The following is a 15,255-nucleotide window of genomic DNA, read 5'->3' on the forward strand; positions in this document are numbered from 1 at the left end:
GCACTGCTTGTCACTGGCCACTCGGGTGTTTCCTTTCTTCCTGGTGGTGGAAACTGAATAAAGATTCGTGCACCTTGTATCTTTCACTGTAAAAGAAAAAAAGTAGTGGAAGGTTGCTTTTTGGACTGGACGCTTGTGACCAGCAGTGTTCTACAGGGATCAGATCTTGGTCCTCTTTTGTTTATTATTTACTCAAATGATTTGGATTAAAACATTGAAGGCAGTTTGTAACATAATTTTGCAGACACCACCAAAATTCGTGGCATAGTAAATTGTGAAGAAGTTTTAAGATTACAAAGGGATATTGATCAAATGGGTCAATGGGCTGAAAAATGGCAGATGAAGTTCAATCATTATAAATGCAAGGTATAGCATTTTGAAACAACAAACAAGGGTAGGGCTTATACTGGCTTGGATAGTGTTGTAGAAGAGTGACCTAGGGGTGCAGGTACATAATTCTTTGAAGTTTGCATCATATATAGACTGAGTGTTTAAAAACGCATTCGGTATGCTCGCCTTCATTTGCTCAGTCCCTTTGAGTATACAAGTTATGTTGAGGTTGTACAGGACGCTGATGAGGCCTTTTCTGGAATATTATGTCCAGTTCTGGTTGCCCCAGTTATAGGAAGGATATTATCAAGCTGGAGGAGGTTTGGAAGAAATTTACCAGGATTTTGCCAGTTATGGAATATTTGAGTTCTAAAGAAAGGCTGGATAGGCTGGTACTTTTTCACTGGAGCTTAGGCAATCTGACAAAAGTTTATAAAATAATGAGGTATAGATAGGGTTAATGATAGTTATGCCTTCCCTAGATGGGGAATTTCAAGACTGGGACACATTCAGTGTTATGAAGAGAGAGATTTAAAAAGAAGACGAGGCAATTTTTTTTATGTAGAGGGTGGTTTGCATGTGGAATGAACTTTGAGGAAGTGATGGATAAGGGTACAATTACAACATTCAAAAGACATTTGGATAGACACTTGAATAGGAATATTTTGGAGGAAGAGGAGTCAAGGAGCAGGCAGCTGAGACTAGTTTAGTTTGGCCTGGACTGGTTGGACCGCTGGATCTGCTTTTGTGCTGTATGACTCTATAAGTGGAAGTGCTGGTGGTAACTGCAGTGTGTAGGAATATGTATTAGTGCCAGACAACCTCTCAAGCAAATGTGACTTAAAAACAGAGGCTTCCTAGCAGTTCTGGACAACCATACCTGCAGTAACTGTCTGCAGTTTGTGCACCTTTGGGCTCAGTATTGCTGAGCTGGTGTGAGTTACAAACACTGCAGAGCATCAGGGAGGAGAGTATCCTCAGCACTTTGTTGCAGGAGGCAGACATATCCTTAAGATTAGGTAGAACTTTAGATTTGGTTAAAGGTCACACAGAAAGCAAGCTGTGATACGTAAGGTACAAGGAACCAGCTTGGGGAAAACTCCACTGCCATATCCAACAAGTAGGATGTACTTGTTTACCTGGGAGAATGAATGGACGGCAAGGAGGATAAGCAGACTGACCATGGCATCATGGTGAGAGATGCCATTTGAATGGAAGGAGGAGGAAGTAGGATGATAGGGAATACGATAAATGTTCTTCTCTGTAGCTTCAATTAGAAACTCCTCACATTGAAGAGGAACTTGGGGATGGAAGGGGAAAGATTCAGGTATTATGGTTCACATGGAAACAAGTGTCACTAGAATATCATTTCTAGCTCGACCGGAGAGAATTCAGGCTGCAAATTTAAAGTACAGAACATCAAACAATCATTTCTGCATTGTTACCAGAGTGGGAAATGAGGAAACAACAGAGGCATTAAACATTTTGTGTCTGACTTGACAAAAGACCATAATTCTATTAGCTTTAAAATAGTAATGGAAAAGGAAAGACCATCTCTAAAAGTTGACATTCTAACTTGGAGGAAGGCTAATTTTGATGGTATTAGACAAAAACATTCAATATCTGATTGGGTGCAAATGTTCACAGGGAAGGGGACAGCTGGAAAATGGGAAGCTTTCAGGAGTGTTCAGACAGTATATTCTTGTTAGGGTGAAAGGAAACACAAGTAGATATAGGGAATGCTGCATGACTAAAGAAATTATGGGTTTGGTTAAGAAAAAGGAGTAAGCAAATGTCAGGTAGAGTATAAAGGCATTAGGAGTATACTTGAGGGAAATCAGGTGGTCAAAAAGGGGACATGAGATAGCATTAGCAAATAGAGTTAAGGAGAATACAAAGGGTTTTTATAAATACATTAAGGACAAAAGGATAACTAGGGAGAGAATAGGACCCCTCAAAAGATCAGCAACGTGGTCATTGTGTGGAGCCACAGGAGATACCGAATGAATATTTTGCATCGGTGTTTACTGTGGCAAAGGACATGGAAGATATAGATTGCAGGGAAACAGACGTCTTGAAAAATGTCCATTTTACAGATGAGGAAGTGCTGGATATCTTGAAACACAAAAGCGGATAAAGCCCTAGCATCTGATTAGGTGTACCCTCGAACTCTGTGGGAAGCTGTGGAAGTGATTGCTGAGCCCCTTGCGGAGATATTTGTATCATTGACAGTCACAGGTGAGATGCCAGAAAACTAGAGGTTGGCTAACATGGTGCCACTGTTTAAAGGGTGGTAAGGACAAGCCAGGGAACTATAGACCTGTGAGCCTGATGTTGGTGGTGGGCAAGTTGTTGGAGGAAATCCTGAGGGACAGGATGTACATGTATTTGGAAAAGCAAGGACTGATTAGGGATAGTCAACATGGCTTTGTGCGTGGGAAATCATGTTCACAAAGTTTGAGTTTTTTTGAAGTAACAAAGAAGATTGACAACAGCAGAACAGTAGACGTTTTCGATATGGACTTCAGTGAGGCATTCAACAAGGTTCCCCATGGGAAACTGGTTAGCAAGGTTAGATCTTACGGAATACCAGGAGAACTAGCCATCTGGATATAGAACTCAAAAGGTAGAAGACAGGGTGGTAGAGGGTTGTTTTTCCAGACTGGAGGCCTGTGACCAGTGGAGTGCCACGAGGATCAGTGCTGGGTCCACTACTTTTTGTCATTTATATAAATGATTTGGATGTGAGCTTAAGAGGTATAGTTAGTAAGTTCGTTGATGACACCAAAATTAGAGGTCTAGTGGACAGCAAAGAAGGTTACCTCAGATTACAACAGGATCTTGATCAGATAGGCCAATGGGCTGTGAATTCACCAGATGGAGTTTAAAAATGTGAGGGGTGCATTTTGGGAAAGCAAACTTAGCAGAACTTATACACCCAATGGTAAGGTCCTGGGGAGTGTTGCTGAACAAAGAGACCTTGGAGTGCAGGTTCATAGCTCCTTGAAAGTAGTCGCAGCAGGTAGATAGGATAGTGAAGGCGGCGTTTGGTATTCTTTCCTTTATTGGTCAGAGTATAGAGTACAGGACATGCTTAGGCCACTTTTGGAATATTGCGTGCAATTCTGGTCTCCTTCCTATTGGAAGGATGTTATAAAACCTGAAAGGGTTCAGAAAAGATTTACAAGGATATTGCCAGGGTTAGAGGATTTGAGCTATAGGGAGAGGTTGAATAGGCTGGAACATCAGAGGCTGAAAAATCATGAGGAACATGGATAGGGTAAATCAACAGGGTCTTTTCCCTGGGTGGGAGAGTCCAGAACTAGAGGGCATAAGTTTAAGAGGAGAGGGCCAAGATATAAAGAGACCCAAGGGGCAAGGTTTTCACACAGAGGGTGGTGCATGTGTGGAATGTGCTGCCAGAGGAAGTGGTGGAGGCTAGTACAACTGCAGCATTTAAAATGCATCTGGATGGGTATATGAATAGGAAGGATTTAAAAGGTATATGGGCTGGGTGCTGGCAAGTAGAACTAGATTGGGTTGGGATATCTGGTCAGCGTGGACAAGTTGGACCGAAGGGTCTGTTTCTGTGCTGTATATCTCTATGACTATGACTCTAAAATAAGATTCAAACCAGAAATAGACACTACCTAAAGGGAAGGAAATTAGGACAATTAACAATCAGGGGAAAAGTACTGGAGGAGAAATACCAGGGATTAAATTCCAACAAACCACCAGGACTTTGAGGAAGTATTACTTCACTGAAGTGTTCAGAAATTTTGGCATTATGTAACCCATTTGACTGTCAAAACTCCATTGTATATATTTAAGGCTGTGACAGACATCTTTTTTGGTTTCTCAGGAATCGAGGGATATAGGACCGATTAGGAAAGAGCAGTTGAAGCCAGATATCAGCTATGATCAACCTGAATAGTGGAACAGGTTCAATAGACAATATGGACTACACTTGCCCTTTATTATTATTAGGGTCAGTATGTAGGCCTAGTTAAATTGCTCGAGAGTGGCTATGGATTTGACATGCCTCTTTCTGTGCTGCAATCATTCTATGATTCTATAAACATTTGAAAAACTACAGGGCCTTTACAGACCATTAACAAATTTCAAATTACTTTGACAAAGACAACCTCTATATAAAATATACAAATTTTGTACACGGATAATTTTATATTAAGCTAACCTACATATATATGGTTTACACACAAAATCCATGTTGTTTGTAAGCTTTATTCATTCTCATTTTTATTTCACAATGCATTCCCCAAAGGCCTGAGCCCAATTCGTTTACAATGTAATGTCCACTCTCAGATGTGCGCCATCAATGTTTGAAATTTCCAAGTTACATTTATTCATAGCATTAGATACAGTCCACAAATAATCAAAAGTACAGTTAAAATTTTGCTATAGATGTGCTCATACATTTCTGGCTAAACAGATGAAAATCTGATGAATTGAACATTTATGCTGAGATTTTATGGCATATATATCTTAGTGTATGGTTCAGTGCTGTGGATCCATCTTTAAAATTCAGTTACCTCTGAAATAACAAGCACTGTGGAGCGGCTCAAGTCAACTCGCTAGCTTAGTGAAACACTAACTGGGTAATTGTTAAAACAGTAAAATCTTAATACAGCGACAGGTTTTAATCAGAAAAGCAAGACCTCAAATTTCACTACAATGGAACAGTAAATATTTTGATCACATGGAGTTAGAAATTTGCACCAACCTCACAGCATAGATCCTACAAACAGTGTGCAAACTGGGGAGGGGGCAGGGAATACCAAAAGCTCCAACTGCACCATGATTTGTTTTCACATAATAAGACACTACCCCGACACGTGCAATGTACAGTTTCTCAAATCTTTAATACAAACCAGTGTCTCTGTACCAAATGACATAAATAAACTGAATTCAAACTTCCTACATGTTAGCATGTGATATAATGTAATACGAAATAGACTACAGTTAAACACTTTGTTACTACCAAAATGGAAAAGACTTGTAAATTACACTGCAGTTCCAAGGCTATTTTGTTCTTTCCAATCCTCCCTGTGATAATCCAAGTGACAGCCCAGCAGAAAACATGCTATGAAGCACAGGACAAGCTCCATTACTCAGTCTTCTTCTTCAGTCCAGGAATTTTCGTTTGAATCCTAGAATGAGAAGATACAAATTGATATAAATTCACAAATTTGTCATATTACACATTTAAAAGATTATATACTTTTACTAGCCTATATCATTTCATTAGCCAGTTTCACAATTTTAAGGTAACGGCATATACATTCCGTAGTAGGCACAGCAGAGAAGTAACATTTTATGGCAAAACATTAACATTTAGTCAAAGATTACACACAATAGATAGAACATAGAACATAGAACAAAACAGCACAGAACAGGCCCTTCGGCCCACGATGTTGTGCCGAACTTCTATCCTAGATTAAGCACCCATCCATGTACCTATCCAAATGCCGCTTAAAGGTCGCCAATGAATCTGACTCTACCACTCCCTCGGGCAGCGCATTCCATGCCCCCACCACTCTCTGGGTAAAGAACCCACCCCTGACATCTCCCCTATACCTTCCACCCTTCACCTTAAATTTATGTCCCCTTGTAACACTCTGTTGTACCCGGGGAAAAAGTTTCTGACTGTCTACTCTATCTATTCCTCTGATCATCTTATAAACCTCTATCAAGTCACCCCATATCCTTCGCCGTTCCAACGAGAAAAGGCCGAGAACTCTCAACCTATCCTCGTACGACCTACTCTCCATTCCAGGCAACATCCTGGTAAATCTTCTCTGCACCCTCTCCAAAGCTTCCACATCTTTCCTAAAGTGAGGCGACCAGAACTGCACACAGTACTCCAAATGTGGCCTAACCAAAGTCCTGTACAGCTGCAACATCACCTCACGACTCTTGAATTCAATCCCTCTGCTAATGAACGATAATACTCCATAGGCCTTCTTACAAACTCTATCCACCTGAGTGGCAACCTTCAAAGATCTATGTACATAGACCCCAAGATCCCTCTGTTCCTCCACCTGACCAAGAACCCTACCATTAACCCTGTATTCCGCATTCTTAATTTGTTCTTCCAAAATGGACAACCTCACACTTGGCAGGGTTGAACTCCATCTGCCACTCCTCAGCCCAGCTCTGCATCATATCTAAGTCCCTCTGCAGCCGACAACAGCCCTCCTCGCTGTCCACAACTCCACCTATCTTTGTATCATCTGCAAATTTACTGACCCACCCTTCAACTCCCTCATCTAAGTCATTAATAAAAATTACAAACAGCAGAGGACCCAGAACTGATCCCTGCGGAACTCCACTTGTAACTGGACTCCATGCTGAATATTTACCATCTACCACCACTCTCTGACTTCAACCGGTTAGCCAGTTTTCTATCCAATTGGCCAAATTTCCCTCTATCCCATGCCTCCTGACTTTCCGCATAAGCCTACCATGGGGAACCTTATCAAATGCCTTACTAAAATCCATGTACACTACATCCACTGCTCTACCCTCATCCACATGCTTGGTCACCTCCTCGAAGAATTCAATAAGACTTGTAAGGCAAGACCTACCCTTCACAAATCCGTGCTGGCTGTCCCTAATCAAGCAGTGTCTTTCCAGATACTCATAAATCCTATCCCTCAGTACCCTTTCCATTACTTTGCCTACCACAGAAGTAAGACTAACTGGCCTGTAATTCCCGGGGTTATCCCTATTCCCTTTTTTGAACAGGGGCACAACATTCGCTACTCTCCAGTCCCCTGGTACCACCCCAGTTGCCAGTGAAGACGAGAAGATCATTGCCAAAGGTACTGCAATTTCCTCTCTTGCTTCCCACATAATCCTAGGATATATCCCGTCAGGCCCGGGGGACTTGTCTATCCTCAAGTTGTTCAAAATGTCCAACACATCTTCCTTCCTAACAGGTATCTCTTCTAGCTTATCAGTCCGTTTCACACTCTCCTCTTCAACAATACGGTCCCTCTCGTTCGTAAATACTGAAGAGAAGTACTTGTTCAAGACCTCTCCTATCTCTTCCGACTCAATACACAGTCTCCCACCACTGTCCTTGATCGGACCTACCCTCGTTCTCGTCATTCTCAGGTTTCTCACATACGCATAGAATGCCTTGGGGTTATCCTTGATCCTATCCGCCAGGGATTTTTCATGCCCTCTCTTAGCTCTCCTAATCCCTTTCTTCAGGTCCCTTCTGGCTATCCTGTATCCCTCCACTGCTCTGTCTGAACCTTGTTTCCTCAACCTTATGTAAGCCTCCTTCTTCCTCTTTACTAGACATTCAACCTCCCTCGTCAACCAAGGCTCCCTCACACGACCATTTCTTTCCTGCCTGATCGGTACATACATATCAAGGACACGTCGTATCTGCTCCTTGAAAAAGTCCCACATTTCCACCACATCCTTCCCTGACAGCCTATGCTCCCAACGTATGCTCCTCAAATCCTGTCTTACAGCATCGTAATTTCCCTTCCCCCAATTGTAAAAACTTCCTTGTTGTGCGCACCTATCTCTCTCCATAACCAAGGTGAAAGTCACAGAATTGTGGTCGCCATCACCAAAATGTTCACCCACTAACAAGCCCACCACTTGTCCCGGTTCGTTACCGAGTACCAAATCCAATATGGCCTCTGGTTGGACAATCTACATACTGCGTTAGAAAAGCTTCCTGGACACACTGCACAAACACTGCCCCATCCAATCTACTTGATCTAAAGAGCTTCCAATCAATATTTGGGAAGTTGAAGTCGCCCATGACTACGACCCTGCGGCTTCTGCACCTTTCCAAAATCTGTACAAAAGATGCACTTAGGAATAGCTTTAATGGTTTTCCATGCATAAATGGGAAAAAAAATGAAAAATAAAAGTTGTAATTGTTTAAAACTATGGGCATTTTGGAATTAAGTCTGATCACGGAAAGCCTGGAGTATAGAAATCAGGATAACATTTTGAATTCCATGCAGGTAATACGAACCTTTTGCAATACTCTTAATAAGGCAGCAGGGCTAGTAGTCATGCCACTAGACTAATAATCCAGAATTCAAGTCAATATTATGGGGACATGGGTTCAAATCCCACAGTGGCAGATGTTGAAATTTTAAATCAGTAAAAGCTGTCCTAATGTATACCATGCTAGCAACTGTCAGAGTGTCATAAATCACCAACATCCTTTACAAAAGGATAGCAGCCATTCTAGTCTGATTTGGCCTACATGTGACTCCAGACTCTCAAAAATATGGTCAACTCTTAACTGCCACATCTAAAACAATTATGGATGGCCAATAAATGCTGTCCTCGCCAAAGAGGTCCTCACCCATAAATGAATACATTTCATAAATTTCTTAGCATTTTCAGTTTGAGGTTTGTTGTGAACTCTATGACCTGAACAAAACTAGTTAAAATGAAGCCTACCAAGGCAACCATATAGCTAAGAGAAATCACACATTGAAAAACTGCAAACAGCCTGACTTCATATCTCTCCATAAAATATAAAATTTAAAATTAATAATTGGCATGATAGGCCAGAAACAAACCAATAAGTCTTAAAGGATGGTTCAGGAAAACTATATATAGAGCAAGGATGACAGAACCAGAGGAGTGTATCAATCCTAATTAATTAGGCTAAATTTATAAATAATATTCAAGCAGTCAACTCTATAAACATGCCTCAAACAAATGATAGTTCAATAGTATCAGTGGGTACATGAAACTGAAAATTTATTTCATAATCTGACAGAAGCTTTAACATATGATCTGGCACTCAGCATTTGCTGGGTCCAATCTTATCTACCTGCAACACCAAAGTAAACTTACCAAATTCACTATAGCTGCTGACCAGAAAGACATTTTTCAATGTGACACCAGCAAAGCATTACAGAAATTTCCAAAGATCAACACAAATTAACTCAAGGAATTTTGGGAAAACGTCCAATGAGCAATGCAATTAATTCAACATGACAAACATTACAAACCAAAGGACAATCAATGCCATTAATTACAACAGTAATTTTTTTTAAAAAAAGGAATGAGCAGAACTCTCAACCGCTTACGAACTGGCCTGAGTCAATCTAAACAACAAAAACAGATAAGAACTTCAATAAATAAGATGCCAATTTCTTTCATGGTGTAACAAATCAGAGAGGTATTCCAAATCAAGCTGTGTACACAAATGAAGAACGTTTTAAAAAAATGTTGTCAGCATGGAAAAATTATGAACACAGTAAGGGCAGAGGAACCACACCATGAATTTTAAAATGTGCAATCCTAGTAACTGTACAGCTCAACATCAATACCATATCTCAAGTAAACAGAAATTTATTGACACCTTTTAGAATTATGCAAGGCACACAGTAAGAAACTAAGTTATGGAATTGTTAATATGCCAAAAGTTTTATTTACAGTTTAGCTAACATCAAAATCTGAGAAATGGTGTTTACTGATTTCCCTTAGGAGCATGACCAAACTTTAAGGATGACTGCAAAAATGCAGTAGTATTTTCTAGTGCTCAAGAACAATCTTGTAGAGATTTACAAATTGCATTTTCTGAAGGCATGTCAGCTAAATTCAACAGTTAAGAACATGCATCATAAATTGAGACACAAACTTCCACTTGCAATAAAACGTTACACTGCATAGTTACCATGTTTAAAACATGTCACAATTTTTTTGGATACTTACTTAGCAGTGATATCTCTAATCTGCTTACTTGCTATCCCTATGTAATGATCAATTTGAGCCTAAAGAAATAAAAAAGACAGTTAAAGGGGCACTCATATTTAAGATCATTCTGTGAGAGGCCTCACATTAGATTAAATAGCTCCAGCAAATCCCCACCTTCCTCAAGACCAGCAATACACGATAATGATGGAAATTATGGACCACTTTAAATGTTAGAGGCATGGGGGAGAAAAGAGTCAGTCATTCATGTGCAAGAACCAGCCATGAAAAGCTTTCTTGTATGTATATGAGTGCAGATATTGTAACAACCTGATGAAATTGAATTGTAGAACTGCTTCTTGTATTTGGGGCAAAACAATTCCCTCAGAATTCAAAGTTCACAACCATTAATTTGGAAGACCGGAGCTCCAGTCTCATCTTCATGATTTATCAATGGAAACATCCATCAATAGAGACCAGGAGTATGCTAGGAAAATGGTGCAAGAGTTCTCAGAAATCATTTAGGTTACAAAGTAGGTTTTTGTTGAAACAAATTACCTGTACCACTTAATGCAATTAATTCAACATGAAAATAGAGTTGGAGACATCTCAAATGTTGCAACTTCCACAGAAAGTTCATTCCACAGACAAACCATTATGTTAACCAAAAAAAAATGCCCTTTGCATCATTTTTAAAATCTTTCTCCTCTCACCTTTAAAATATGCTGCCAGTCCTGAAATCCCTGAGGGAAAAAAGACACCTGCCACTGACCTTATCTATACCCCTCATACTTTATAAACCTCTACAGTCACCCCCCAACCTCCTATGCTCCAATGAAAGTTTTCCCAGTCTATCTTGCCTCTCCATTACAGTGGTAATACCACAAAACAATGAAGCCCCTCTCTACTTTCCCAGCCTCATAAACCTCATTAATCATTGTATCATAAAGCTTAGGTTAATTGTGGAAACAGGGAACAAACCAGAATAAAATGCTTATCTGGGGATAAAGATCAATTTTAATGGGTAAGAATGGATTCTGCCCAGATGGCAAGAATCAAAGGTTGGCAGGCAAAACAGTATCTGAAATGGTGTACTGCCTTCGGAGAGGTGTGTTTTGGGGACAGGTAAGTTTGATTCCCATGAAGTGGAAAGGTACGGCAAATAAATTCAGAGCTACCTGGATGACAAAAGAGAGAAATATCAAGATGAATAAGAAAGCATGCTCATCAAGAGAGAAACAAAAGTGAAAATAAATAGTACACGGGGGAATTGAAAATTCAGAAAACAAAGTAGGAAAAGAGGCTGACAGCTGATACAAGAGGAATTCTAAATCTTCCAGAGGCATATAATCAAAGAAAGGGTAGCAAAAGTTCTGGGGCTGATTAAGGATCGAAAGGGGACTCATGCATTGTCTTGATCAAGGAAGATGATAGCATGCTAGTCATAGTGAGAAAGGTGGCAGCTCAGATACTTGAAAAGTTTAAAATTGGAAGCTTGGGATAAGTTGTATGGATTTAAGTATGATGTGGAGGAGCCAGTAACTGGGCGGCACAGTGCTTAGCACTGCTGCCTCATAGTGCCAGAGACCCAGGTTCAATTCCCGCCTCAGGTGACTGACTGTGTGGAGTTTGCACATTCTCCTAGTGTCTGTGTGGGTTTCCTCTGGGTGCTCCGGTTTCCTCCCACAATCCAAAAAACGTGCAGGTCAGGTGAACTGGCCATGCTAAGTTGCCCGTAGTGTTAGGTGCAGGGGTAAACATAGGGGAATGGGTCTGGGTGGGTGCACATGCTTCGGTGGGTCGGTGTGGACTTGTTGGGCCGAAGGGTCTGTTTCCACAATAAGTAATCTAATCTAAAAAAAACTGGGCTGGACAAAGTTAAAAATCAGTCCAACAGGTTTCTTTGGAAGCACTAGCTTCCAGATCACTGCTCCTTTATCAGGTGGTTGTGGAGAATTAGACCGTAAGACACAACTTATAGCAAAAGATTGCAGTTTCATGCAACTGAAACAAAATATTGAGCAAACCTAGATTGCTGTTAAGTCTTTCATCTTTTAGAATGGGTTGCAGGATTTGGTTCAGTAATATGTAAATCCCAGAACTTCTTTTAAGATATCTTAAGATTTTATAACAAAAGGTGACATCTCAGCTCAGACAATGCATTAATGAACAAAGAAAATTTGCAGCCCAGGAACAGGCCCTATGGCCCTCCAAGCCTGAGCCAATCCAAATCCACTGTCTAAACTTGTCGCCCAATTCCTAAGCATCTGTATCCCTCTGTTCCCCACCTACGCATACATCTGTCCAGACACATCTTAAATGCCTGCCTCTACTACTTCTGCTGGCAACGCGTTGCAGACACCCACCACCCTCTGTGTAAAGTACTTGCCATGTGTATCCCCCTTAAACTTTCCATCTCTCACCTAGAAAGTGTGACCTCTGGTTATGGAATCCTTCACCCTCGGAAAAACTTTATCTCTATCTACCCTGTCTATACTCTTCATGATTTTGTAAACCTCAATCAGGTCCCCCCTCTATCTCCTTTTTTCTAATGAAAACAAACCTAACCTACTCAACTCTCTTCATAGATAGCACCTTCCATATGAGGCAACATCCTAGTAAACCTTCTCTGCATCCTCTCCAAAGCATCCACATCCTTTTGGTAATGCGGTGACCAGAACTGTACACAGTATTCTAAATGCAGCCGAACCAACGCTGTGTACAATTTTAACATGACTTGCCAGCTCTTATACTCAATGCCCCATCCGATGAAAGCAAGCATACCATATTCCTTCTTGACCACTCTATCCACCTGTGCAGCAACTTTCAAGGTACAGTGCACCTGCACTCCCAGATCTCTCTCTTCATCACCGTTTCCCAACAGCAAGTGTCCTCTTCCAAATCATTTTTTATGTATATCACAAATAACAGTGACCCCAGTACTAATCCCGATGGTCACCTTTCTCAAGTTCAAAAACTCCCTTCAAATACTACTGTCTCCTGTTGCTCAACCAATTCTTATCCAACTGGCTAGAAAACCCTACACACCATGTGACTTCACTTTCTCTATTAGTTTATCATGGGGAAGTTTATCAAGTCCCTTACTAAAATCCATGTATATGGCATCAACAACCCTTCCTTCATCTATCAACTTGATTAACTCCTCAAAGAATTCTATTAGGAGGAGAAAGTGAGGACTGCAGATGCTGGAGATTAGAGCTGAAAATGTGTTGCTGGAAAAGCGCAGATCAGGCAGCATCCAAGGAGCAGGAGAATTGACGTTTCGGGCATAAGCCCTTCTTCAGGAATTCCTTGGATGCTGCCTGACCTGCTGCGCTTTTCCAACAACACTTTCAAAGAATTCTATTAGGTTGGTAAGGCACGATCTCCCCTGCACAAAACCATGTTGCCTATCGCTGATAGGCCCATTCTTTTTAAAATATAAATAGATCCTACCCCTCAGTACCTTCTCCAGCAACTTTCCCACCAAGTTAAAGGTGAGGTTAATCTGTCTGTATCCCAATCTTGCGTCAGATTGGTTCTATTTGGTTTTTTTTCACTTTGAAGGAATGTCTATAGTGGAAATCCCAAGGGTTGGTATCAGGATTCTTGCTATAACCAACTAATCCCCAAACCTTATATTACAGGTCATAATTTCAAAGTGTGCTGATGATCAGATGTGCCGGTTCAGCATTTTACAAGCTATAGCAGTGAATGTTTGATAACAAAAACAATCGGCAGGTCAACAAAAGTCCTTGTAAACAGAGCAGTCATTATCTTACTCCTTTATTAAGGATGGATCTTAATCGTGCATCAGCAACACGTAACAGAAATTCCATCAGCAAATGCCTGCTTTCTCACTCAGATTCAGTGGGAGAACCAAACAAATGCTGGAGTTCTACTCGATGCCAGCTCCGCAAGCATTCAGACAAAATGGCCTATAAAAAAAGATCAATTATGCTGGATTCAACTTGTGTGTGGCGACAGATGGTTGAAAAATGTCTCCAAATACAGTTTCTGTCTTGACTCTCAAATGGTATAAGAAAAGGGTACAAACACACATTACCACATCGACATTAATGACTGGGAGGTTATGATAATTGTTCAGAATGATAATCTGTCCATCAAGTTGGATCAGATTAAAATCAGAATGTTTTAATGGTGAGGCACAGTGGTGACAGAGGAAAGAAAAGAATGAGAGCTTGGCCATTCCAGATTTTCTTACTCATGGAATGGCTTACCACATTTGCTCCAAGACCAATGAGCTAAGAGATTGCCTGCTCAGTTACATAAAGACCCATGGCAGACTCATGAACCTTGAGTATCTGTCATCCTTGAACCAAGAACCAGCTAACTATGACAATTCCCACTATCAAAATGACTAGCTGAATGTGATTTTTAATTGATAAGTCAAAAGATACTTAGAGAGACTAGGAGGAAGACTATGCCTTTTGGGTCCTTTGAGCCAGTTCTGCCATTCAATACGATTGCAGCTGATCCTTTAACTCAACTCCATATTCCTACATTCTTTCCAGGCCCCAGGATGTATTTTAATCTCCAAAAATCTAACAATCTCTTTCTTGAATAAACTCAGTGTCACTGTCTCCACAGCTTTGGTGGTAGTGAATTCCATAGATTGACCACTCAAGTGAAGAAATACTTCCACATCTGTCTTGTTGGTTCAAGTAGTCAGCATCACCTTCTAAGGGCAACTATGGAAGGGCAATAAACGTGATGGCCACATCCCACAAGTGAATAAGAATTATAAAAAAAGCTATCCACAGAGTGTCAGGACCCCAGTATGGCATACCTACAAATTCAATTGCCAATTCATTCTTATTGTGCAGGAGGGTGGGGAGAGGGGTGGTGGTAAAGGGAGGGAAGAGGGGGAGATGCACAAAATACAGCTCAAATTATCACTTACCTGGTGTCTTTCATAAACCACAGGAATGCTGAAAACTGCTACCAGAGCTACAGGAAAAAAAAAGGTAAAAATATTCAAAACTAAATGATTCAGAAAACATTTCTTACTCCTATAACAAAATAATCAACTCGTGCTGATTCACAGTAACTTCTGTCCTAAAAATGTTGCATAATTTAGATGCACAAACTAACCAGATAGCTTATTGAAAAGATATACCGTATATACTTGTGGATAGGTCGAATTTTGAAGGTATTGTTTTCAAAGGGGATGAAATTCATGCTTAGTATGAGTCA

General features: G+C 40.6%; 1 protein-coding gene across 8 annotated transcripts in view; it reads right to left on the reverse strand.

The window, feature by feature from the left end:
- Positions 1 to 4,559: 4,559 nt before the first annotated feature.
- Positions 4,560 to 15,255, reverse strand: part of LOC140483037 (reticulon-1-A-like) — a 110,433-nt gene continuing 99,737 nt past the window's right edge. For all 8 annotated transcript variants that reach the window (XM_072580933.1, XM_072580931.1, XM_072580928.1 and 5 more), the window contains 3 exons: positions 14,963 to 15,009; positions 10,060 to 10,118; positions 4,560 to 5,501 (listed from right to left, as the gene is read on the reverse strand). In XM_072580933.1, the coding sequence (XP_072437034.1) occupies positions 5,459 to 5,501; positions 10,060 to 10,118; positions 14,963 to 15,009 (149 nt within the window). In that variant the 3' untranslated portion in view covers positions 4,560 to 5,458. The remainder of the gene's footprint in view (positions 5,502 to 10,059; positions 10,119 to 14,962; positions 15,010 to 15,255) is intronic.

This window comes from Chiloscyllium punctatum, chromosome 11, assembly GCF_047496795.1.
Source record: "Chiloscyllium punctatum isolate Juve2018m chromosome 11, sChiPun1.3, whole genome shotgun sequence".
Taxonomy (NCBI): Eukaryota; Metazoa; Chordata; class Chondrichthyes; order Orectolobiformes; family Hemiscylliidae; genus Chiloscyllium; species Chiloscyllium punctatum.